Genomic DNA, 24,459 nt, shown 5'->3' with positions numbered 1-24,459 from the left:
AATAGCAACTGTCACTTTGTATACCCAAACCTGTTCATCAATGAAATGAAAAACCTAGATAGCCATCTGCCTTGATGATGTTTACCATGAATGTCATAATTCTAAACCAAACCCAGTGTATTCCACTCACAAATTTGTGAGCTGTTGTTGGAAGAAGACAGATCTGAATGTGGTGTGTTACAGATCTGTGTGCATATGTGTGCATGTGTGTGTCCGGGTGTGTTTTGGCTGTCTTGAGGGTAAGATGTGCAACTAGTAATATGAGCATTTGAAAAAGTTCACTTTCAATTACCCAAAGATATACATATGTATATAAACATACATGTCAAATACACACATGTATATATTTTCATATATATAATATTTATATTCTACTCTTATTTTCCTGTTCCTTACCTAAATTATTATGAACTTTGTTACTTTCCTACAGTTCTGAAGGTCAGAAATCTGACACTGGGCTAAAAGCAAGGTGTCACTAGGGCTGTGTTCTTTCTGGAGCCTCTAGAAGAGAATCTATTTCCTTGCCTTTTCCAGCTTCTGGATGCTACCTGCATTCCTCTGGTTTATGGTCCCCTTTCCTCCAACCTTAAAGCCAGCAGCATGGCATCTTCCAGACTACCTCATATGGCTATGACTCTCTGTTATTCATTCTCACTTCTCTTTCTCTGACTCCTTTAAGGATCTTTGTGATTCTATTGGGCTTATCCAGATAATCCAGGATAATCTCTCCATTTCAAGGTCCTTAACTTAATCACATCTACAAAGTCTCCTTTGTCCTTATGCAGTAAAAGATTAACTCAGCAGGCATGGGTTGTCCAAACTCTGTACATTCCAAAGAAAGGACTGGCTCTTGACTGCTTTCTGGGAGATAACCTCTAAGCCCTGGAAATATCCTGACTGATACAACTGCTTTGTTTACCTCAGGTCTTGGGCCACAATATATTTTATGCTAACAATGTCATTTATAGTGTGGGCCTTGGGTCACACTGTATTAATTTGACTTAGGGAGAGGCTGGAAACCTAGGTACTAGGGTTAGTCACATGAGTGCTCCATGCCTACATTACCAAACTCAATAAAATAAAGAATCCAAGACCTGGGTAAACTCTCATTGGCAATACTTTGTGTGTATCGTCACACATCATTGTTGAGAGGCTTAAACATTGTCTGTGTGACTCCACTGGGAGGGAACAAATGGAACCTACACTTGGTATCTCCTGGATTCTGTTTTATGCACCCTTTGTCTTCGTTGATTTTAATATTCAGCCTTTTGCCTTAATGAACTGTAGCCAGGAGTATAACAACATTTATGAATTATCTGAGTCCTAGTTAATCACTGAACCTAAGGGTGGTCCTGAAGACCCTCAACTACAGCCATGTAAGTAACATATTCACAAGTTCCCACACTTAGGATGAGGATATCTTCGGGCAGCTATTATTATGCCTGACACACTACACAAACGGATGACTGTTCTGTACAAACTTCCTCAATTTCTTTGACTAGAAGAGTTTTGGAAATCTTACCAAAAGATTTTGGAAAGGTTTGTTCCTTTATCGAGTCAAAATTATGTTCTCTGTAGCGATATTCACCACCTGTTTTATAACGTGCTAACTTTTGCAAGCTACTCTTTCCTATACACAGAATGAAAATAAAAAGCCAAATTGAAAGCAAAAGCAATGTCATATTATTTTCATGTTAGTTATCCATAAATGACTGTGTAATCAGCTTTTGCCTAGGCATAAACAATGAAAAACATACTCTGCTTTCATCTATAGGAACAAGAGGTAACCAAGGGAATGAAAAAGCTCAATTAACCACAAGAGACTGCAAAACACCTACTTGGAAAACCAAATCCTCCCCCATAACAATATCTTTAAAGGCATAAAGAGTGTTAATGTAAACTGTAACTAAAAAAGATGAAGTGCTCCTCTTGAGATATGTCTGTCTGTGGTTCAGGTACAACTACTTCTCTAAGAGGAACCTTTTGCATTTATATAAATCAGATCAAACCTAGACATTGTTATTTTTATTTCTGAAAACAGAAATATTGCACAGGCGTTAATAAACTGTATCTGGCTTCAGAGGCAAGGCTTAATCCTCAAGGAAGAGATGATTTATCAGCTTTGTCTTGCAGCTGTGATTTTATGCTTCAAGTTATCATTGTTTGAAACTTTCCAGTAGTTCCAAGACAAGCACTAATAACTGGGCCAGAATATTCGGAAATAGATGACAAGGAAAGAAGCGAGAATAAGATGACATGAAACAGCTGCCATCGATGTCAGTGTCACTGATAAGCCGAAATGGTGCAGTAAAATATATCCTGTGTGCACTGTGTAGACTTTGGAAAACTAATCCCAAATGGTACATAACTTCAGGTACGAAAACACACTCTCTCTCTCTTCCTCTTCCTCTCCCTCTCCCTCTCCCTCTCCCTCTCCCTCTCCCTCTCCCTCTCCCTCTCCCTCTCCCTCTCCCTCTCCCTCTCCCTCTCCCTCTCCCTCTCCCTCTCTTTCCCTCTCTCTCTTCTTTCTCTTTAATAGCTATTTTGGACAAAGAAGCTAACATGGTATCAATGGAGACAATACAACTGACTATCTTATCTTGCATAACTTCAGACAGAACTTCAGTCAGAAGTGTGCAAGGCAGGCTGATATGACACTCAAAATATGTATGACATTTTAGACTTTCTTTGTGGGTTTTAACAGTGACATTTCTTTTTTATTCAGTGGGAGGGGTTCAAACAAAGATAGTCATCTAACCAAATAAAATTTCAGTTGCTACAAAATCAAAGATACCTACATGTTCACACGCACGCACTCACACACATACACAATCTTTTGTAAAAGGAAAAAACAAACAAACCCTACCATTGATCTACTTAAACACTGGGCTGCTTTCATAGAAGTAAATCTATGAAAGACTAGTAACCTTCCATGGAAACCTCAATATATTCTAAAAATTCAAATGAATTCTATGTTGACGTGCAATCTAGTTTCCATTCATGGCTCTTCTTGTTTCTATGTCCTCTGGCATCCTTCACATTCTCAGAAAAAGAACACATTTCTCACATCTAGAAACCTGATCGTGGTGCTGCAGCAATGCTTTTTCAGGAGCTTTCTTTTAGGTGCCTGACCTTTCAGCAATTCACTCTGATGTAAATAAGATATTAGTAATAATAATAAAAAAAGTAGCTTAAAAAATATCTCAGGCACACTATCCCTTTTTCCAATGAATGAAAGAAAGTCATGTTGTTGTTTTTAATTTAAAAGTTAATATTACTTGCTTTTGACTTCATACCTGCATTGTCTAATGACTGTAACAGCACTTTCAGTAAATAGCATCGCTTTGATAAGTCTAAGTCAACAGAGTCTTTAATTTCTTTCTTTTTGGTTTTTAATTTTTTAAATTCTTCAATTACAGTTTACCTTTAACTGTAAACCAATACAATTATTTTGTATTGGTTTCAGGTGTACAGCAAAGAGGCCAGACAAGCACATACTGCACAAAGTGATCCCCCTGAAACTGCCAGTACCCATCTGGCACCTACACAGTCACTGCAACACTATTGACTATACTCCCCAGGCTATATCATAAATCCTGCGACTATTTTGCAATTACCGATCTGTACTTCTCAATCCCTTCACCTCTTTTACCAAGTCTCCCATCACCCTCCCATCTGGCACCCACCAGTCCGCTCTCTCTGTCTATGAGTCTGCTTCAATTTCGTTTGTTCATTTCTTTTGCTATTTACATTCCACATGCGAATGAAATCACACGGTATTTGTCTTTCTCCGACTAACTTGTTTCACTGAGCGTGATACCCTCTCGGTCCACCCACACTGTCCCAAATGGTAATTTCTATTCTTAAGCCTATTATATTCTGTACTGCAACTAAACATTGTATATTTATAGTCTCTCTAATTCTTTCTCCATCTCCATATGCTTCTCTCCCTCTTCCTATTGTCATCTCTTCATTAAAACTTTTATTTTGAGATAATTGTAGATTCACATGAAGTTCTAAAAAATAGAGAGATACCATATACCCTGCACCCAGTCTCCCGCAATGGCCACACCTGTAGTACAATATCGCACATTGATACAATCCACTAGACTTATTCAGATCTCACCAGTTTTATCTGTACTCTTCTGTGTGTTTGCTTCTTAGTGTGTATTTAGTTCTATGCAATTTTATCATGTGTATAGATTTGTATGACTAATGCCACAGTTAAGATACATAATATTTCTGTCACAAGGACCTTCTGCCACCCTTTTATAGCTACAGCCACCTCCCTATTACTCACCCTCCATAACCCTGGCAGCAATAACTCTGTACTCTATATCCATAATTGTGTCATTTCAAAAACATTATATAAATGGAATACGGTATATAACCTTTTGAGATTGACTTTTTGTATTCAGCATAATTCCCTTGAGACCCATCCAAGTTGTTCCATGTGCTAAGAGTTCATTTCTTTTTATGCTGAGCAGGATTCCATGTTATGGATGTATCAGCTTGTTCAATGATTCACTCATTGAATAACATTTACTTTTTTCCAGTTTTGGGGTATTGCACATAAAGCTACTACATACATTAGTGCAGGTTTTCATGTGAGCACACCTTTTTATTTCTCTAAATGAAAATGCCCAAGAGTATAATTTCTGGGTCATATGGTAAGTGCATGTAGAGTTTTAGAACACTACTACACTCTTCTAGAGTGGTTGTAACCATTTTGCATTCCTGTCAGCAATGCATAGGTTACATAGTTTTTCTGCATTCTCATCAGCATTATTGCCATCACTTTCTAATTTTAGACATTCTGATAGGTAGGTGTGTGGTGACATCTCATTGTTATTTGTAAAACTGTATGTCTTTAATGGCAGTGATATCAAAACACTTGCCATGTGCCTTTTTGCCATCTGTATATCTTCTTCAGTAAAATGTCTGTTCACATATTTTGCTTATTTCCTAATTGGATTTTTTGTCTTTTTTTATTGTTGAGTTTTGAGAGTTCTTTCTATATTCTAGATAAAAATATTTTCTCAAATACATCCTATATGTACTGTGTTTTGCTAGATTTATACCTAAATGTTTCATTTTTCTTTGAAACAACTGCAAATACAATTTTAATTTTGTCTAACTCCTAATATTTCAAGCTCCTTTTAGCATTAATGGAAAAATAACTAATACTTACATTTGGAGATGTTTTTCTTCTTATATATGGTGATGAACCTTACTATTAAAAAAAATCTTGGTACTTATTTGAGAAGCTTAAGCATTCTAACTGCTCTTACGGTGGTTCTATTGCTCTTTTACCAGAATCTATGCTCTAAAAGAAGGCTGGCCAAAGGAAGCCTTTAGATTTTAATAATTAAGTATGTTTTATCATATATAAAATCCTTTCACAATGCAAATATTCTAATATTTTTATAACAGAAATTAAGAATTTTATTTTTACTCAAATATTTAAGAAAATAACACACTTTTAAGGTAACAAATTTCTTGAACAGTAATATTTCCCCTAAATATGGCATGGTAACCTAATAATTCCCTTTATTCAAATTCTCATAAACTCTAACAACTATAGTTAAAAATGGATGATTTCAATGGAAACAGTTTTTACTCCTCAAATTATTAATTATATTTTATATCAAGCCCTTTTCCATTAGTCTGTTGGTTTAAAAGCATACTAAGTGGCATTTTCAAAATTAATTATAATGTTGTCTAGGCAGACACAGCACTTAATAAAGCCCACTGTCTCAGTAGGAAAGGAGTCTGCTTGGTTTCAGCCAAATTTATTTGATTTAAAGTTAGGCAAATTTGATTAAATATAGAAAAATTTATATCCATAGTTAACTCTCCAGTTGTCTATTTCTTCACAGTCAAGTTTATTACTAATCTTATAAAGATCATGTGGGATTAATAAGGTTGCTACAGAAGAGAACTTTTTCCCATTCCTGATTTCAGTAAGGGAGCATATAGATTTTATATTACAAAATCATTAGTCAATTTTCCAAAAATTTCATTATGCTTCATGTATCTTTGCTCTACTGTGCTGCCAAAGTGTAGTGATGTGGTGCTAATGCAGTGTGTTCTCACCCTTCTTAATCAACACACTAATAGTAGAACTATTTCTTAGAACTCTAAGAAATGGCCATTTTGGGGTCAAAAATGGTCAAATATCAGCCATTCAATATGGTCCAACCTATATGTTTAGATTAGGTATATAGATTATGTATATATGGAGGGATGGGTGAATGAAATGATTAGTGTACATATGGTTAGATGAATTGAAGAAAATTATGTCCAGAGAAGTAAAGTTTTTGGAACACACTTGTTCTTCTGAAACAATTATTTTGATATATATGTTTGGTTAGATGATTTAAAATTTAAATGTTTTAAAAATAGTTTTATAAGCTTAAAAATTAAATATGTTCTTGTTCACTTCCCCAGTCTTAATGACTATATTCCCTCAGGAATTACAGAATTGGCCTTACTCTCTTCCAAAATTTAATGTTTCTCCCCTTAACATTCTCATGTTTACAAAACACTCCTAACACATTAGTCTAGTTTGACTTACAATGTGTTATTCAATGATAGTTATTTCACAATGAGAAATATAAAAGAAAATCAATACCAATACATCCATAAATCAGAAAAGGTAGAGGGAAGTAATAATAAATATAATATATGCAGGAGTATGAGAAAAAATTCCATAACTTCAGTTGAGTTGAACACACCCAATTCACATGTACACACATACACAAGCAATATGGATTTGCCTTGAAATGCCTAGAGAGACAGGAAAAAAAGTCCAGGGTCATCCCTGCCTTGCTCTGAACTCCCATGAGATTTATCTGTCTTTTTTTTCTTAGTGTTTACCACATTCTATCTGCTATGAAAGTTATCAATTATGAGGCATCGTCATCATTATCACCTTTATCATCACTATCTTTATTAACGTTATTGTAGACAGAACAGATGTGAGTTGTAGGGAAGACAACATTTATAAGAAAATGGGACAGGCACTCAGATAATAAGAACACTTTCAACCTTTTCCCTCTATCAAAATCTGTCTAGTTGACTTTAGTGTTAATAATGGTTTCTTTTGTCCTTTCAATTTTCCCAGCTAATTACATTGTAATATTCCCACTAAGCTGAAGATATCACACTGTTTGGGGTCAGTTATAGATCCTCCATAAATAATAATTAAAATGAGAAAGGTAAGAAAATGTATATTTCACAGTTTTCCATATGCACACGGAGTTACAACTTTTGATGAATGGGTTAGAGGTGAACTCCCAGGAGAGGGAAGATGGGAGCTGGGACAGACAATCAAGCTGTCCGGCCAGTAAAAGGTATCTGTACCAAAAAAATAAAAAAATAATTAAATATGTTTCTGATAAAAATGGGATCCACCTTTAATTAATTAAAAGTATTAGCAGATCCATCTGCTTGAAAGTAAATGGTCTCCACCTGGATCCACTACTATGTCCCATATTGGTTGAGGCCATCACAGTCACTGACACAGTGATGGAGGTCATTGACCTTATACTATGATCAGTTCTCTCACTTTCCCTATGTACTTTAGACCAGCATTTATTTTCTATCTTTGCTACATTAAAAAATGTAAAAAATGTTTCTTGATTTGTTTGGGCACAAATGAATGTCAAGATGGTATTATTTTCTCAAAAATGGAAACGAAAAACATGCAATCCTCTATAACATGTTCTTTTAATATGCAATTACAGGTTTTTAATGCATCCTCAACAGAGGTTATAGTTATATCTCCCCTTACCTTTCCCTCAACCAGTTATTGTGCCCATGGTTAACATGCTTATTTATGAACTATGCTACAAGTGTCATCGTATTTATGTTTAGTAAATGAAGTCACAATATTTGATTTTCTTGAATAATATAATAAAAGGTATCATCTGCTTTGGCTACTATAATCCTACAAACGATTGCTTCATTCTCTAATAAATTAATACTGTCATGTGTACAACTGAATTCTGTAAGCCTCAATGTGTTTTTTAAATACAGTGCATTAAATTTCCCTACGTACGAAAAGGACCGTATATAAAGAATGATTAGAATTTCCAGGAAAAGCATCAAAATAAATAATTAAATATGCATAGCTCATGGCATGTGGCTTCCTATCATAGAGAATTGTGATTTTAAAGAACGGGTATGTTTTTGAGCCAATTTTCTATAAACTTATGCATCTTTGAGATTTCCCTCCACAGAGATGATTTAGGAGATTATAAAGGAAGTAAATGTGTTCAGTTCTTTTTTATTCCCTGATATCACAAAGCTGTGTATTAGAGCAAGCAGGATGTAAACAGCCCATCTCATTGGACACATCCATTGAATTCTCCCTCTTTCCAGCTGCAGGGGACCTGTGTTCCGGCAGACTGTCCAGATGTGGGCCTGCGGTTTAGGTTGTAAACCAATCACATGTTAGCTCTGCTTTTACATCGCTGGCATTTCCAACCTCATATTCCTTAGGAAGTAGTTCTCATTTTCTAATAAAAACTCAGTGGGAAAATGGAATTAGATATATGCTTTTAATTTCAGGTACACTTTAGAATAACCGTGATGCATACACAGCACATTTGGATGATTGGTGAAGTCCATCATTTTCTATTAGTGATAAAGGAAGGAAAAATTTCACATTTTTACTTGGCATTTATTTACTAATATGCCTGAATTTGTTTACCTTATAAACTTAACTGTCATGTTATTCTTCTATGATTTTATTTGATTGTGCCATTAAATTATTTTTGTTTTCTCAGTGGGTAATTTAAATGATTTAAAACCTCAGTGGGAGGAAATATATAAATCCCAAAGGAAATAAAGCTTTAAAGTACTGTGGTACTGTGCTCTATCCATTTCTAATATGTAGGGTAACTATTATATTATTGTAACTAAATATCCCCATGTCTACCAGCCTGAAATACACCAAAACTGTAACTTGGTTCCTATTTTCCCAGGTACAGTGAACCAACTATAATTATAAAATTTTTGTTCAAATGTGCCTCTCTCACACCTTACGAAAAAAAAAAATAACATTCTAGGTAACTCGTGTGGATTCAAAGGCCTAGATGGAGGCACCAGTGTGTATCTGCTTTGCACGAAGCTAGGGAGGCGTGGCAAGGGAACTCACTCTGGACTAGACTAGAAGCCAAGGACTAGAAGCACACTGATTCTCAGGCATCTGGAAGGCTCTTCCACGAAGAGGAAGGAGAGAGATTTGGAACTAAAATCTAGGTGAGAAATAATCAGATCTTAGAATAACATGCTAAAAGGAATTGAAATCAAAAACTCTCATAGTAGATCCGGTCTCTTAATAAAAGAAAATTAGCTACAATTTAGTCTCTGGATATGAACTTACCAGTATTTAGGTTGTATACTAATAAAAGCTTCACTCTACTCAGTAAAACGAATTAAGTCAATGCCACAAAAATGACGGCTCTGATTACCACTTAAAAAAAGTACTCAAAAATGGAATTATAAAATGATATTAGAACGCATGAACGTCACTAAGACCCACAGCAAAAGCACTGAAAGCAGGCAGTGACTCAAACTTGTATTGCTAAATCTGTTTCCTCCCAAGCAGGTAGAGTGGAATCATGCAAAGAATATGATGTTTCAACTCTGATAAATCTGGTTCAGTTTCCAGCTCTCTCACAAGTAGCTTAAACTCACCAAGGCTCAGCTTCTAGATCAGTAAAATGCGGATAATAAAATATATTTTGGGGTCGTCAAAAATATCTAAAATAATGCATGAAAAGCACATAGTATTAAATCTAGAATGTATAAAAACAATAAATAGTAGGTATTATTTTATTAGCAATTCTGTTTTGTAACCTAAATTTACTCCTGTTTGATGAAAGAAAAATATTAGAAAATGAATATTCTTATTAGTCCACTACAGAAAAATTGGACTTTCTTGAATTTGAATCAAATGTGGAATAGCCATGCCATCTATACAACAGTTGGTTAGTTGGGGATATTTTTGTTCAGAGACTCAATGAGATTAATCATGCATCACTCTGTATTTTCTATGACAATAGCTATGCCATGAATTTCTTAGCCTCTCCAGATAGACAAGGAGTTGGAGTGACCACATTAGAAGGGTCTAAAAATTCATCCTGTGGTTTAATAGAAAAGGGCATTACTTTAGTGTTAAGAAACTTCTGTTCTATTTCTGGTCTTACTACTAACTAGAAGAGGTATTAAGCAAGTGACTTTATCTCCATAGGTCCCGGTTTCCTCCCCTGTCAAACTGAGTGTACTAAGTGTTCTTTAAGGGTATCTGAGCTTTAAATTCTAGGCTTCTATAAAATATATCTTCCTATGTTTTGCAGTACATATAATAACATGATGTTCATATCCAGAAAAAATAATGAACTCTTACACATCAATAAAAAAATAGGTGACACCTCAATAGAAAATAAGGATAAGACTTACTAAAGATAACATCCACATGACCAACACACGTAAAGAGCTCTCCAACTCAATAATCATTAGAAAAAAATGAAAATGAAAAACACAATGAAATATTACAGCACAACAGTCAGGTGGCTAAAATTAAACAATGATAATATTAAGCACTGACAAAAATATCCAGAGCTTTTTTAGAGTGATGGTGAGTAAGTTTTTCTCTACCTTAAAAAACTACTTGACGTTATCAACTAAAAGTGGGTCCTTGGTTATTCTGTGGCCCAGCAATCCTACTTTGTGTTACTCACATCACAGAACTGCATGTATATATGCAAAACGTACCAAAGTGTTCCGAGTAGCATTATTTTTAGAGTCCCCAAATGGGATCAATCCACATGTCCATCAAGAGGAGATGGGGTAAAAGTGGGATCAGTGAGTCAAATGGCAGCTCCATTTTTAATTTTTTGAGGACACTCCACACTGTTTTCCATAGTGGCTGCACCAGTGTGCTAGGGTCCCCTTTCCCCACACCCTCGCCAGTACTTGTCATTCGTTGATTTGTTGATGGAGCCATTCTGACAGGGGTGAAGTGATACCTCATTGTCACTTTAATTTGCATCTCTGATGATTAGTGACGTTGAGCATTTTTTCACATGTCTCTTGGCCATTTGTATGTCCTCTTTGGAGAAACGTCTATTCAGGTCTTCTGCCGATTTTTAAATTGGATTGTTTGTCTTCCTTTTGTTGAGCTGTATGAGTACTTTATATATTTTGGAAATTAACCCCTTATCAGATGTATCACTGGCAAATATTTTCTCCCATACAGTGAGTTTCCTTTTCATTTTGATGCTGGTTTCTTTCACTGTGCAGAAGCTTTTTATTTTAATGTAGTCCCATTTGAAACCAGAAACACCAGTCAGAAAGAATATATGCACCTCTATGTTCATAGTAGTGTTATTTACAATAGCTAAGGTCTGCAAACAGCCCAAGTGCCCATCAGTAGATGAGCGGATTAAAAAACTGTGGTACATTTACACCACGGAATACTATGCAGCTGTAAAAAAGGACCTCTTCCCCTTTGAGACACCATGGATGGACCTGGAGAGGATTACGCTAAGCTAAATAAGCCAGTCAGAGAAACACAAGTGTCACATGATCTCACTTATATGTGGACTCTAATGAACAGCATAAACTGATGAAGAAAAAAGATCCAGAGACATTAAAGCATGCAACAGACTGACGTATTTCAGAGGGAAGAGGGGGCGGGAAGAGATTAACCAATGAACTTATATGCATACATGCATAGCCCATGGACTGACAATAATGCAGGGAAGGCCTGGGGAGGGGGCAGGAGTAGGATGGAAGGGGTCAATAGGGGGAAAAAAGGGGACACCTCATGCCTGATAGTCCCAGGGCACCAGGTCAGGCAGCCAGGTTGTGATGGTAGGCCTGTGTATCTGGGAGGCATTGGGTCACCAAGGCTGGAGGGAATCAATGGGGGGAAAATGTGGAATATCTGTAATACTTTTAACAATAAAGATAAATAAAAAATGGGGACACCTGTAATACTTTCAACAATAAAGATAAATTAAAAAGTAAAAATAAAAGAAGAGGAGATGGGGTAAGCAAATTGTAGTATATTCGTAAAATGATATATTACAAAACACCAGAAATGATTGAACCACAACTGCAAGCAACAGAATACATGGATCTCATAACCTGAAGTTGAGAAACAGAAGTCAGACACAAAAGAATTTTTACTCTATATTCCCAACAGAATAAAGTTCAGAAATGGACTATCCTAATCTATGGTAGGTTAGAAGTCAGAATGGTGCTTATCTTAGGGGGATTCTTGGCTGAGAAGTAACAGTGGGGTTTGGGGGTGCTGGTTATATTATTTTCTTACTTTGAGTAATCAATGGGATGTGTTCGCTCTGTTAAAATTGATTACACTGTGCACTTATTGATCTGTGAACTTGTATGTATTTGTGTTGTAGTTCAAAAAGAGTTTTAAAAACCAAGCCAGACAGAGTTGCTTTTACCTATTGAGGAAAATTACTCCAAGAATGAATGTTGGGAGAAAATTTTCCTCGCCTTTAGCCTATATATCTAAATTACTTCAGAGAGTCAGAAATAGAGATATACATGCATGTGTACACACGTTTTCACATATATGAAGAGGGGAGGGGGGAAACAGGGAAGGAAGGAGGTAAGAGGGGGGAAGGGAGAAAGATAAAGGGGGGAAGGGGAGACGGAGAGGGGAGGGAGACAGTCTAGACAATTCAGTTGTTCAGAAAAAACCTTCCTTATCTTCTATTGTAAATGAAAATGTAAACATATGTATTTTTAAGTTCCTAGGAGTCAGGAGTGAAGCTGAAGATCAATAAAACTGAATGTTGTTGAGGTTGGATGAAATCTTCATGCTTATTTAACAAAACGTCCTCATGTTACAGCTCTATGCAGCAACAGGCCTAGACTATTTAGAATGTCATTCTTTTAGCCCTCCTTCGTAATCTCAGAGGTCTGATTCTGCGACTAATGTAAACATAGGTGAACCATCTTCAGGTAGCTTCTAATTAAAGATAGATATGCGCTGAGATAAAATAATATAACGATTTCTCTAAAGACAGCATAGGAAAGAGTTTCCAGGGATAGATGTACATAAAGTACCAAGAGACATACTTGTTTTTATTTATTTATTTATTTTTTTGAATCTATCTTTATTGATTTCAGAGAGAGGAAGGCAGAGGGAGAGAGAGAGAAACATCAGTGATGAGAGAGTCATTGACCGGCTGCCTCCTGCACGCCCCCTGCTGGGCAGTGAGCCCGCAACCCGGGCCTGTGCCCTGACCGGGAATCGAACCCCGATCGCCTGGATCCTAGGTCGATGCTCAACCTCTGAGCCCCGCCTGGCCGGGCATACTTGTTTGTGTTTAAATCCTCCTACGGGCAAGTTTATTGGCCACATTCACGTAGGTTGAAAAATGTTCAGTCTCTGTGTGCAATTGACTTTGACAACAGTCTAAACCTTTTCATTCTAGGCTTGATTTCAAAGGAGATCAGCAGTGCCTGGTAGGCATGCTCCAACTTATTCCAAGTGAAAGTTCAAATATGTTACTTCACATTTGACTTTGAATTACTGACCATTTTTTCACCGACTTCGTTTTCTTTCCCTTCAGCTATCATTTTTGCTCTTTGATAGACGTGCCAGTTCCTCCACATCACTCAAACCAGGGGCCCTGCAAGCCTCTAGCTCACTCCCAACCTGGTTTTTCTATCTGGATTCACAGCTGCGCTGCCCTCTGGTAAGCTGTCACTGGAGACAGTTTCCTGTCCTTACCCACACAAAGCTCATTCATCTCTAAATTCCTCAGGGATCATATCTTAGTCATCTTGTTCTAGCACAGAGCCTGACATAATTTATCAATAAATATTTGTTGGATGAATGGAAAGCAGCGGAAACCACCAGTCCCTGCATTTGGTGGGCTCTAATCCTGTCCCGGATGACCTAATGGAGCAGTGGGCCCTGCCCCGGGTCACCATCGCCACCACAGCCAGCCCATGAATGGGTCAGCAGCCGAAAGGATGTCAAGTTGAGATTCTTACTCACTACATTAATGTTTCTACATTACCATCATGAGCAGGCCTTCGCTCCATCTCCTTTTCTTTTTTAACTTCAATTTATTAGGGTGACATTGGTTAATGAGATTAAATAGGTTTCAAATGTACATTTCTATGATACATAATTCACCGTGGCGAAGACATGGAGACAACCAAAGTGTCCTGAGACAGAGGACTGGGTAAAGGAGATGTGGGACATGGACACAATGGATACTACTCAGCATAAGAAAGATGAAATGCTGTCATTGGCCACAACATGGATGGACCTTGAGAATATAATGCTAATCTCCTCCTTTTTATGCATGTCACAGAACATAAATAAGTCCCACAATTTGCCTAAAACCCATACAATTTTGGGGGAGCATTAGCATCACTTTCCATAATCCAGTTTACTGTTTCTGTAATGCATAATTCCACCCATACTATGTAAAACAGAAATCTGCGCTAGTAAAATCAGGATACGATGGTCCTTAACATGTTTTATCCTGGGGCCACCATAATCAATTGTAATGTAGCGATGAGAGTAGGCATCAGACTTGTGATTTTAGAGGTTTCACTTTTCTAGTTTCTTAGAGTAGAAAAAGAGGAAATTCAACAGAGAAGTCTGTTTACTACCCATTACAGTGCTGATTAATCTGTGTGCACCGTGTGGCCCTGCAGTGCAGCCATCCCCTAATTTCTGTATAAACACCTGCCAGAAGATTATCTCGGCATCTTTACTTTCCACTACTTTCCAGGGCTTTTGTCTAGACAATCTTTTTACCCAATTCACTTATCCTCCGCAGTGCACTTTGGACTGTGTAAGCCCAAAGCCCAAGAAAATGAGAAGTTTTCTGGAGGCCAGTCATGCTAGACACGTACTGGGAGTGTCTCACTTTTAAAATTGAAGTCAGCTTTCCAAAATCAGTGTAGATGTTTAATATTTAAAGTAGCCTTGCTTTACTCAGAAACCTCACTTTATATCACAATTAGTGTTTATGGTTCAAAAGAGGGAGAGTAATAAACAAAGTTTTCTTTCCAAACATTTATTTTCCAAAATTATCAAAGAAGGTACAGCAACATTACAGCTAAGTCTATTTTTTTGCCCCCACTTAATTTAAAGACACTGTCTTATCTTTTATTAATATCTACACAGAGTGGATTAAATCTGTGAAAAGCTATATCTACCCAGGGAATCTATAAATTTCTTGAGGTCAGAAAATAAGCCACAGAAAGGCAAACCCTTTAAAGCTTTGAGCACTATGCCTGTGAATAACAAAGTAAATATTTGTTAATTTGATCTCATAAAATCATTTGAGATGTATTAATCTATAATCCCCCTAATATAATTTTTCTTCATTGTTATGAAATGTTACCCTCCTGCCATTGTTTAACTTTTCCCTTTGACCCTAACATATATTATAGGAAGACATCGGGATAAATAAACTCTAGCACTGTGTGATTGTATGTATAAGAGCTTCAGAGGACAATAACCACCTCTCTTCTCTGTGTGTTATATTTTCCTGAAGGACATAATAATTGCACAAATATTTTAAATATTATTGGCAATTTGATAACACACACTTTGAATATATACTTTAAATCAAGTGGAAAGGAGAGCCGTATTTATTTCCTTCCTAAAACAATTCAAACACAGTGGGTTCTTATTTTGTGAACTAAAGGTAAAAGATAAAAAAACAAGTGAAATGAATGGAAAGCCAAATATTTTTAAACCTCTGGATTTTTGTTCGCTTTTTTTAATTTTAATAAGAGAAACAAGTAAAACATGTAAAAACACACCATCTTACCTAACACACTCTAAAAAATGCTCAACTTTCCAATAAGCAATATGCTTGTTTTTATTTATCGCTGGTCTTTAGCAGAAATAGACCTAAAAAGAATACCTTGGGAGGACAATACACCTTTAATTCCCTGAGAGACGCAGTGATTATGAAGAATGCCAGCCAGAGCTCAATAGTCTTATCCTTGGAATTAAGAAAAGAAAGTCTTCTGAAAGATAGCAATAACAACAACTAAATTTGTCAGGGTTCGAAGCCCTCTTATCAATTTCGGGCAAGAAGCAATCTTTTTCTCCAAAGCGAAAGGCAAGCCGTCTAAGGAAAAGATCTGTGTAACTGCAATTACATAAAATCGACTGGGTGGTTGAAAAATAGTACTTTTAAAGATTTTTCTAAAACTTTACTTAGCATATCGGTTTTTGTTTCCTTCTGAGATAAAATAATTAAATCACTTTCATACAGTTTTTTCTCATGTGCCTCTTGCCTCCCCTCAGCTTTCTCCTTTCCTCAGTGGGTCTCCCTCCCCACACTCCTAAACCAATAGGAAGAATTTCCTTCAGACCCTTAAACCATGTATCTGTTACCATAGAGACAGGCATCACAAGATAGCTGCTCAGTAACATCCTCATGGAAATAAAACGAGAATCCTATGGGTTTTACAGGGATGTCCAGTACTACCAGTGAGCAATAATGACATCCTTTCCTAGAGAAAAAAAATCCCAGGATTTTAGTTCCACAATCATGGAATTATGGAGAATGTCATATATTGATGGTAAATCCAGAATCCCTTAATTTTATGCTTAGAATGTGATTATGATTTTTCATATGATTTGAACAAAAATATCCCTTCCCATAGCCACATGTTCAGGGAAATATCTCATAAATATCTTACTGCTAACTTTAAGCCTGGCCTTCTTATCAATCCTGTACAATTCCTAAGTTGTATATTGGAATCATTTCCCAAAGTCTATAGTACTCAAGTACTATGGGTGGTTGCAATTTCTGTTGATGGTCTTCACCTCATATTCCATTGATACCTAGGTTGGCCCAGACACTTGATTCAATGAGCAAATAGATAAGTTTCTCTTAAGAGTCTAGAGATGAGGTCAGCAAACTTTTACTACCAAAGGCCAGATAGTAAATATTTCTACATTTTTGGCCCATGTGGTCTCTGTCAAAACTACTTAACTACTGTGTTAACATGAAAACAGCCATAGACAATATGTATACAAATAGGTATAGCTATCTCCCAGTAAGTTTATTAATAGACCCTTAAATTGAAATTTTTTTTTTTTGAGATTATACTTTTTTAAAGTTTCTCTATCTTTATTGTTGAGAATATTACAGATGTCCCCTTTTTACCCCCATTGATCCCCTCCACCCCACAACCACTCCACCTACAGGCCTTCTTCAGACCAGTGTCTGTATCCATGGGTTATGCTTATAAACATATAAGTTCTTTGATTAACTTTTCCCGTCCCCCTCCCCCCACCCCTCTCCCCACCTTCCCTCTGAGATCCCTCAGCCTTTTCCATGCTTCTATATCTCTGGATCCATTTTGTTCATCAGTTTATTTTGTTTACTATATTCCACATATAAGTGAGATCATGTGGTACTTGTCTTTCTCTGCCTGGCTTATTTCACTTAGCATAATACTCTCCAGGTCCCTCCATGCTGTCCCAAAGGGTAAGAGATTCTTCTTTACAGCTGCATAGTATTCCACGGTGTAAATGTCACACAGCTTTTTTATCCACTCATCTACTGATGGGCACTTGGGCTGTTTCCAGATCTTAGCTATTGTAAACTGTGCGGCTATGAACATAGGGGTGCATAAGTTCTTTGCGATTGGTGTTTCGGGTTTCTTAGGATATATTCCTAGAAGAGGGATCACTGGGTCAAATGGCAGGTCAATTTTTAATCTTTTGAGGAAACTCCACACTGCTTTCCATAGTGTCTGCACCAGTCTGCATTCCCACCAGCAGTGCACTAGGGTCCCCTTTCTCCACACCCTCGCCAGCACTTGTACATTGATTTGTTGATGGAGCCATTCTGACAGGGGTGAAGTGATACCTCATTGTGGTTTTAATTTGCATCTCTGATGATTAGTGACTTTGAGCATTTTTGCATATGTGTCTCGGCCATCTGTGTGTCCTCTTTGGAGAAGTGTCTATTTAGGTCCTTTGCCCAATTTTTAATTGGATTGTCTTCCTTTTGTTAAGTTGTATAAATTCCTTATATATTTTGGATATTAACCCTTTATCAGATGTGTTGTTGGCTAATATGTGCTCCCATACAGTGGGCTCCCTTTTCGTTTTGTTGATGGTTTCCTTTGCTGTGCAGAAGCTTTTTATTTTGACGCAGTCCCATTTGTTTATTTTCTCCTTAGCTTCTCTTGCCCTAGGAGATGTATCAGCAAACATATCGCTATGAGAGATGTCTGAGATTTGCTGCCTATGTTTTCTTCTAGGATTTTTATGGTTTCATGTCTTACATTTAAGTCTTTTATCCATTTTGAATTTACTTTAGTGTATGGTGTAAGTTGGTGGTCTTTATGGGTCACAAATATTATTCATATTAAAAAATCATTTAGAAATGTAAAAACCATTCTTAACTGGCTGGCCGAACATAAAGATGTGTGTCACATGAGCCATAATTTGCTGACTCCTAGCCTGGGGGAGTAGTAGGGACTCTCGAAGAAATATATGAAAAGGTAAATATTTTTCTCATGAAATGATTAGACTCATAGATTCTTAAAATTAGAAATTATCTCAGACATCTTCAATTACCCTATCCCTAGCACTGAGCACAAGGACTACAGTATCTCACAAAGTAGTCATTCTGTGCTTATACAATTAATTGGAAGAATATTTTTTCTTCACTATGAGAGAGGTACAAATGAGTCTAATTCCTCTTCTACATTGTAGCTTGTCTAATATTTGAAATCAGTTTAATTTTTTAATTCTTATTCCTTCAAACAGTCTTCAGCTTTTCCCTTTTCTAGTACCTTCAAAGGCCCTCACATGTACTTTCTGGCACCTTTCACCATCCAGACCTTTTTCACTTTCCCCAATTTAAAAAAAAAAAAAAAATGTCTTTATTGATTTCAGAGAGAGGAAGGGAGAGAGAGAGAGAGAAACATCAATGATGAGAGAGTCATTGATCGGCTGCCTCCTGCACGCCCCCTGCTGGGGTTTGAGCCCGAAACCTGGGCATGTAGCCTGACCAGAAATCGAACTGCGATCTCCTGAATCCTAGGTGGATGCTCAACTGCTGCGCCACACACCTGGCCGGGCTCTCTTTAAAGTTCCTTTTACACCATGGTGTTCAAAAAAATTTTCTTCTCAAATTTGTTATCTCTTTTTTGTTTCCTTCCTGAAAGATACATATTTAACAACATTACTTTGTTTTACTTTGTTTTGATGCCATATGAGACAATAACTGATACTGAAATTATGGCCAACAAAATCATTCTCTTGTTCAATGAATTATTGTTAAGCTTTAACTCTCTGACATACTGCACTCATCAGATTGATTTGGAACCTTAGTTTAGGACTTTATTTCTATTAAACTTCATTTTTTTGGCCTCATTGCATTTTCTAGATAGCCATAATCCTTTGGTCCACTAATAATTCTACATATTTGTTTCCTTTTCCAGTTAGATAAGCTATTTTTATCTTTTTTCCATGTTTTGAGTATTAATACTTCACAGGCCAACCACAGCCAAGGTCAGAATTACAGGGAATACTATGAAAAATGTGGTCCAAGTCGGATACAGCCAGTTGGTTGAACTACATCATAGTCCTGTGAGAGGTCCCCTTCCTGGTTTACAATGATTAACAAACACACTAAAGGCAGAATAATTTAGCAAGTTAATTAATCTACCAGACATATCAAACGGCAAACATTTCCCCATCTTAAGTATATGAGAAAAATCTTCAACAAATACCATGTTATAATCAACTAGCTACATCGCATACTGTTTCATAGACTCTTCGAGAATTGTGGCCCATGTTACCTCATTCTAAACAATCCCATCTTCCTCAGGCGATGTCATTTATCCTCACAGAGGGAAAAACATTGCTGATTTTTCCCAGAAAAAAAAAATTTCCAATATGACCAGTTATTTAATCTCCCCACCTTAATTATGAACTTTATCTGTTTTATTTTAGTTTGTTAATCCCAGGTTCAATTTAAAATGGTGTTGTGGCTTTCTCTTTTTTTAACAGTTTTGATTCCTTTTTGTTTTTTTCAGTGTATATGTGTGTCTCTGGGGGGGTATGCACCTGCTTGTAAGATCTGTCTTTATTTGCCTTTTCCTTCTTAAAAGATAGATGAAATAAGAATTGGTGAATAGCAGGAAGAGGCAGGCTTCGCGGGGAAGACATTTCAAAGACTATTTCTTAACTGACAGTGTCTCCCCCCGTTCATTTTTCTCGATGAAGAGCAATATACCTCAAGGGGGGCAACTCAATCAAAAGCAGAGACTTTCAGTCGGCAGTATTTCCATGGAAGAAGAGCAAAGGGACATTTCTGAATTAAAAGTAACGATGCTCAATAAGACTTTTACCTAAAAGAGACAAGGAGCTGCTGTAGTTGTTGTTACAGTATAAATTCCCGATTGAAAAACAATCTAGGTTTGTAGAGGCTTGGGTAAAACTCACAGAGATTTAGAAAAGTCAACAATTTCATATTTAAAAAACATTTATATGATGATAGTCCATTTCATTTGTCCCCACCTCTCTTTCACACATTCTTTCTATTTTTATGCATTTCTTCTTCATATATATATACATATATATATTTTTTTTTATTTTATTTTATTTTATTTTTATTTTTATTTTTCTGAATCTCTTCAGAAAACACAAAATTTAGCAACTGAGGTTTGGAGACCTCATATGGCCTTTGCATGCTAATTATGTTCCAGAGCCAGAAAGACGGCCAAGCACGTCTAAGTCTTGCAAACGCCTTTCTCAATGAGGGCACGCCGGCTCTTCAGGTGTGTTGCCCAGAGCCTTTAAGATTTCATTAATAATCAACAGCTGGTGCCACCTAGTGTCTGTCCTCTCCATTCATCAGTGGAATCAAACACAGAGCACTTCCCGGTCACAACTGAAACAGCCTGAACTGCAAAGAGAAAACCGCGGCTTGGGATCTAATGAACAAGACAGAAAGAGACTCATAGGTACAGAGAACACACTGACAGCTGTCACAGGGGAGGGGTGCTGGGGGCTGGGTGAAAACAGTGAAGGGATTAGGAAAACAACAACAACCCATAGACCCAGACAACAGTGTGGAGATTACCAGGGGGAAAGGGGGTGGGGGGAGGTGGAACAGGGTAAAGGGGGGGTGGATGGTGATGGAAGGAGATGTGACATGGGGTGGTGAAGGCACAATATGATATACAGATGATGTGTTATAGGATCGTACACCTGAGACCTATATAATTTTATTAACCACTGTCCCCCCAACAAATTCAATTAAAAAGTAAAATAAATCCTTTTCAGTGTTAAAAACAAACAAACAAAGAAACAAAATAACAAGAAAGGCAGTATGGGGAGTCCAGTGGCTGATTTAAATTACGCTATCTTTATTGAAAAGAAAAGCCTTCTTTTTAAAGTAACTATGGTAACAGGAGTGGAAGGCTAACAGGAAGCTCACAGTTTTCTCACAGGAGACAATTCACAAAAGAAGAGTCCTACTGAAGTTGTAATATAAAAGAGTTTTTCCAGACTCAAATTGTCACTTAAAATGGTTATAAAGTTGAAAAAGAAAATTGACACAAGAGAACTGTATTTAAACAGGCAAGAAATAACCCAGTATCATCTGGGTGCAAAATTCTCTGTCAGTCTCTGAGCTTCCCCAAGATTAAAGAAGTGCTCTAAGAGACTGGACACGAGCACATACGGTACTCCAAAGTATTACCAGGAAATAATTCAGTTGCCTGAACTACATTATTTAAAATGTTTGCTGCTGAAACTATACATCTAGAAAACTATTTTGTTTCCTGCTGTATGTATGGATTGTACATTCACACAGCCACGTATGCCTCAAGGTTAAAAAGTACTCATCAAAATCTGTGACCATTTTTCAAATCCTAAGTTAGTAATTAATTTGGATGAATACAAGCAGTATAATCAGCCCATCGGTTTCTAACTGATTCACTGATATTTAAATACATGCTGCCTTAAGTCTCTCTTTCTAAGAGGAATACGTAATTGAAAAACATGGACTAACATTCAGGGGGAAAAGTTACATAACAGCCAGTAGTGTTCCTTGCCCAGATTGACTGGGATATTACAATTACTACAGAAAAGGTAGAGCACATATGAGCAAAACTGTGTACACCAAAAGGTCAGATTAGATGTTCATACATGATAGTCTATTAACTTGGATGATTTAGCTACTCGGGTTACTGGGGAGATGGGGAAGAAAGCCGAAAGAATCTGTGTTATATAGATAGTTAACAATCATGCTTTTCATACTCAGAAAAATCTATTTCTATATTCTTTGACATCTGTTTTAAGCAATCACTTGTTTAAAAACAGCTTTGAATGCTTTATTTTCTTGTTACCCTAGTGGTGATAAAAAATTATTTCAAAATGTTCGGTCCAATATATACTCACTGACAGATCCCCTTGACAGCATATGATGATAGACTATGGAAAGCCATGCATAGTTTCTCTAAAAAGCTTAAATTGTTCTTCTTTCCCCCCAAACTTTACTTTTGGAGCTAAATACTGCCCAGGCTTGTCCTTTATTTGTCTAAAAGTACTTATAAGTATAATCCATGGACTGTGTGGGAAAGAAATATTGCAAAACAGCAACAAGGGTTCTAAAAATTGTACGCAGGCAAGAAAGAATATAAGACAAAACTCACGAAGGTTCCAAAATAAATAAATAAATAAAGGTGCCAATTTTCAGTAATTTATCATTTTCTGTCATTTTCATTAACAGCTTTCAAAGCCCTCTCTGAAACAAGCTGATACAGAGAAATTAAGAGCAGTAATCAAGCGAGAAATGACAGACCAGCTGGGTCGACATCAACTTGGCAAAACGTGAATACAGTTCAATAGCTGAAACAGATGCTAGAGTTGTTGAAAAACCCTGTAGTAGATATTGATGTATTTTCTTCAGATAATGCAGAATGACTGAATAAATGTCAAAAGCTAGAGACTGATGAGGGGAAAAGACTGACAGCCAAACTCCTTATAAAACAGAAACCAAGTGTGACAATTTCCAACCTATTCAAACATTCTATACATTCATTTTCCTCGATGTCTGAATATGTCATTATATCAGTCAGTCCTTGTAACTAAACTGCATGTAACTGAGCTGGGGTAGATTTCCCCATAGATTCCGCCCCCCCCCCCCCATCATCTACCTGGAGAAATCTAGACTCTTCAAAAAGACTTTAAAATCTTCTAACACTGATTTCTATCCCAGAAGTGTCTCCCTGAGGTTGGAGGCAAGCACACACACCCCCCTCCCCAAAAAAATCTAACGCAGCACAAGGAGATTCTCAAATCCGTTCTGTAAAAGCAACACTGTTTGCAGAGTTTGAAAAGCTCGGCAACGAACCCCCAGCCACCAACAGCTGCTTGCTCAGGCATATGCTTTGTCATGGTCAGCTTCTAATTGTATTCATCATGATGCAAGAGCTTTAATAATCCTACCTTCCATGCCAGCTGTTTTTCCTGTCACTCCATCATGCCAATAAGTTGGCTGCTGTAACAAATCAAGATAGTGCAAAACAGCATCTTTCTCCTGAGTCTGTCATCTTCCTGAAAGCATTCTATTACTGCCGACTGCTGGGAACCAGAAAGTCAATAGAATTCCAACAGCTCCCCTTTCGCATGATTCAAGTTAGGTTAGGTGGGCATGCCTAACATGATTCTCCCAGTCATTTATTATGCAGCTGCTACAACGTCGGTGTGGTAACCACTCTGACTATCTGATACGTCAGTGCAACAAAACCTACACCTCGGAGCACACACACGAGCCAGAGCAGCGGTTCTGCATTTAACGAGCATTCTCCCTGCCTCAAAGCCAGGGGATCTGCAAATCTTTCAGCATCTCCCCCGGTCCCCCGGACACAGGCGAAGCCTTCCGGATGACATTCTTGCCTAACTATACCAGGAGTGGAGTTCCTTTGCCACGCATCATCTTATTCACACTGAAATTCTGGCTGCTTTTTTTTTTTTTTTGTCACTTCTCGTCACAGCCCCTTTAAGGGGAAAAAGCTGTCTCTTCTGCTTGCACTTTTTGAAAGAAGGGTGGCTTGGGTGCTCGGCTCCGCAGCTCTGCTTTGTGATAAAATGGAGCACGTGCTTTCTCCAGTGGAATTTGCCTCCTGTGATTCTATGGAAAATTTTCTAACGGGAGGATTTTTTTTTGTCCGAGGAAATATTTATTTTGCACGCTGGACACATTTAAAGTCAGGGACTCGAAGTGCTTCTTCCAAGAGGAGACTTTGGACTTGATATCCTGACTTAGGAGGACTGCTTTCTTTAGAAAGTGAATTGGATCGCTTGACTCTCTTTCACAACTTATTTACCCAGTAAATAAGTGCCATTTTAAGGAAATGAATTTTGTATTTTAAAAATACCATGCACGAATC

The 24,459-nt window shown here is 37.2% G+C and overlaps 1 protein-coding gene across 1 annotated transcript in view; it reads right to left on the bottom strand.

The window, feature by feature from the left end:
* Positions 1–24,017, bottom strand: part of DMD (dystrophin) — a gene marked incomplete at its 3' end in the record, with an annotated part of 1,946,774 nt that extends 1,922,757 nt beyond the window's left edge. Inside the window, exon 1 of the mRNA XM_081125527.1 lies at positions 23,516–24,017. Coding sequence (XP_080981653.1) covers positions 23,516–23,522 — 7 coding nt within the window. The 5' untranslated portion in view covers positions 23,523–24,017. The remainder of the gene's footprint in view (positions 1–23,515) is intronic.
* Between the last annotated feature and the right edge of the window lie 442 nt (positions 24,018–24,459).

This window comes from Miniopterus schreibersii (assembly GCF_964146895.1).
Source record: "Miniopterus schreibersii genome assembly, chromosome: X".
In the NCBI taxonomy this organism is placed as follows: Eukaryota; Metazoa; Chordata; class Mammalia; order Chiroptera; family Miniopteridae; genus Miniopterus; species Miniopterus schreibersii.
The sequence above is the reverse complement of the archived record's forward strand: the minus strand, read 5'-3'. Positions and strand labels throughout refer to the sequence as shown.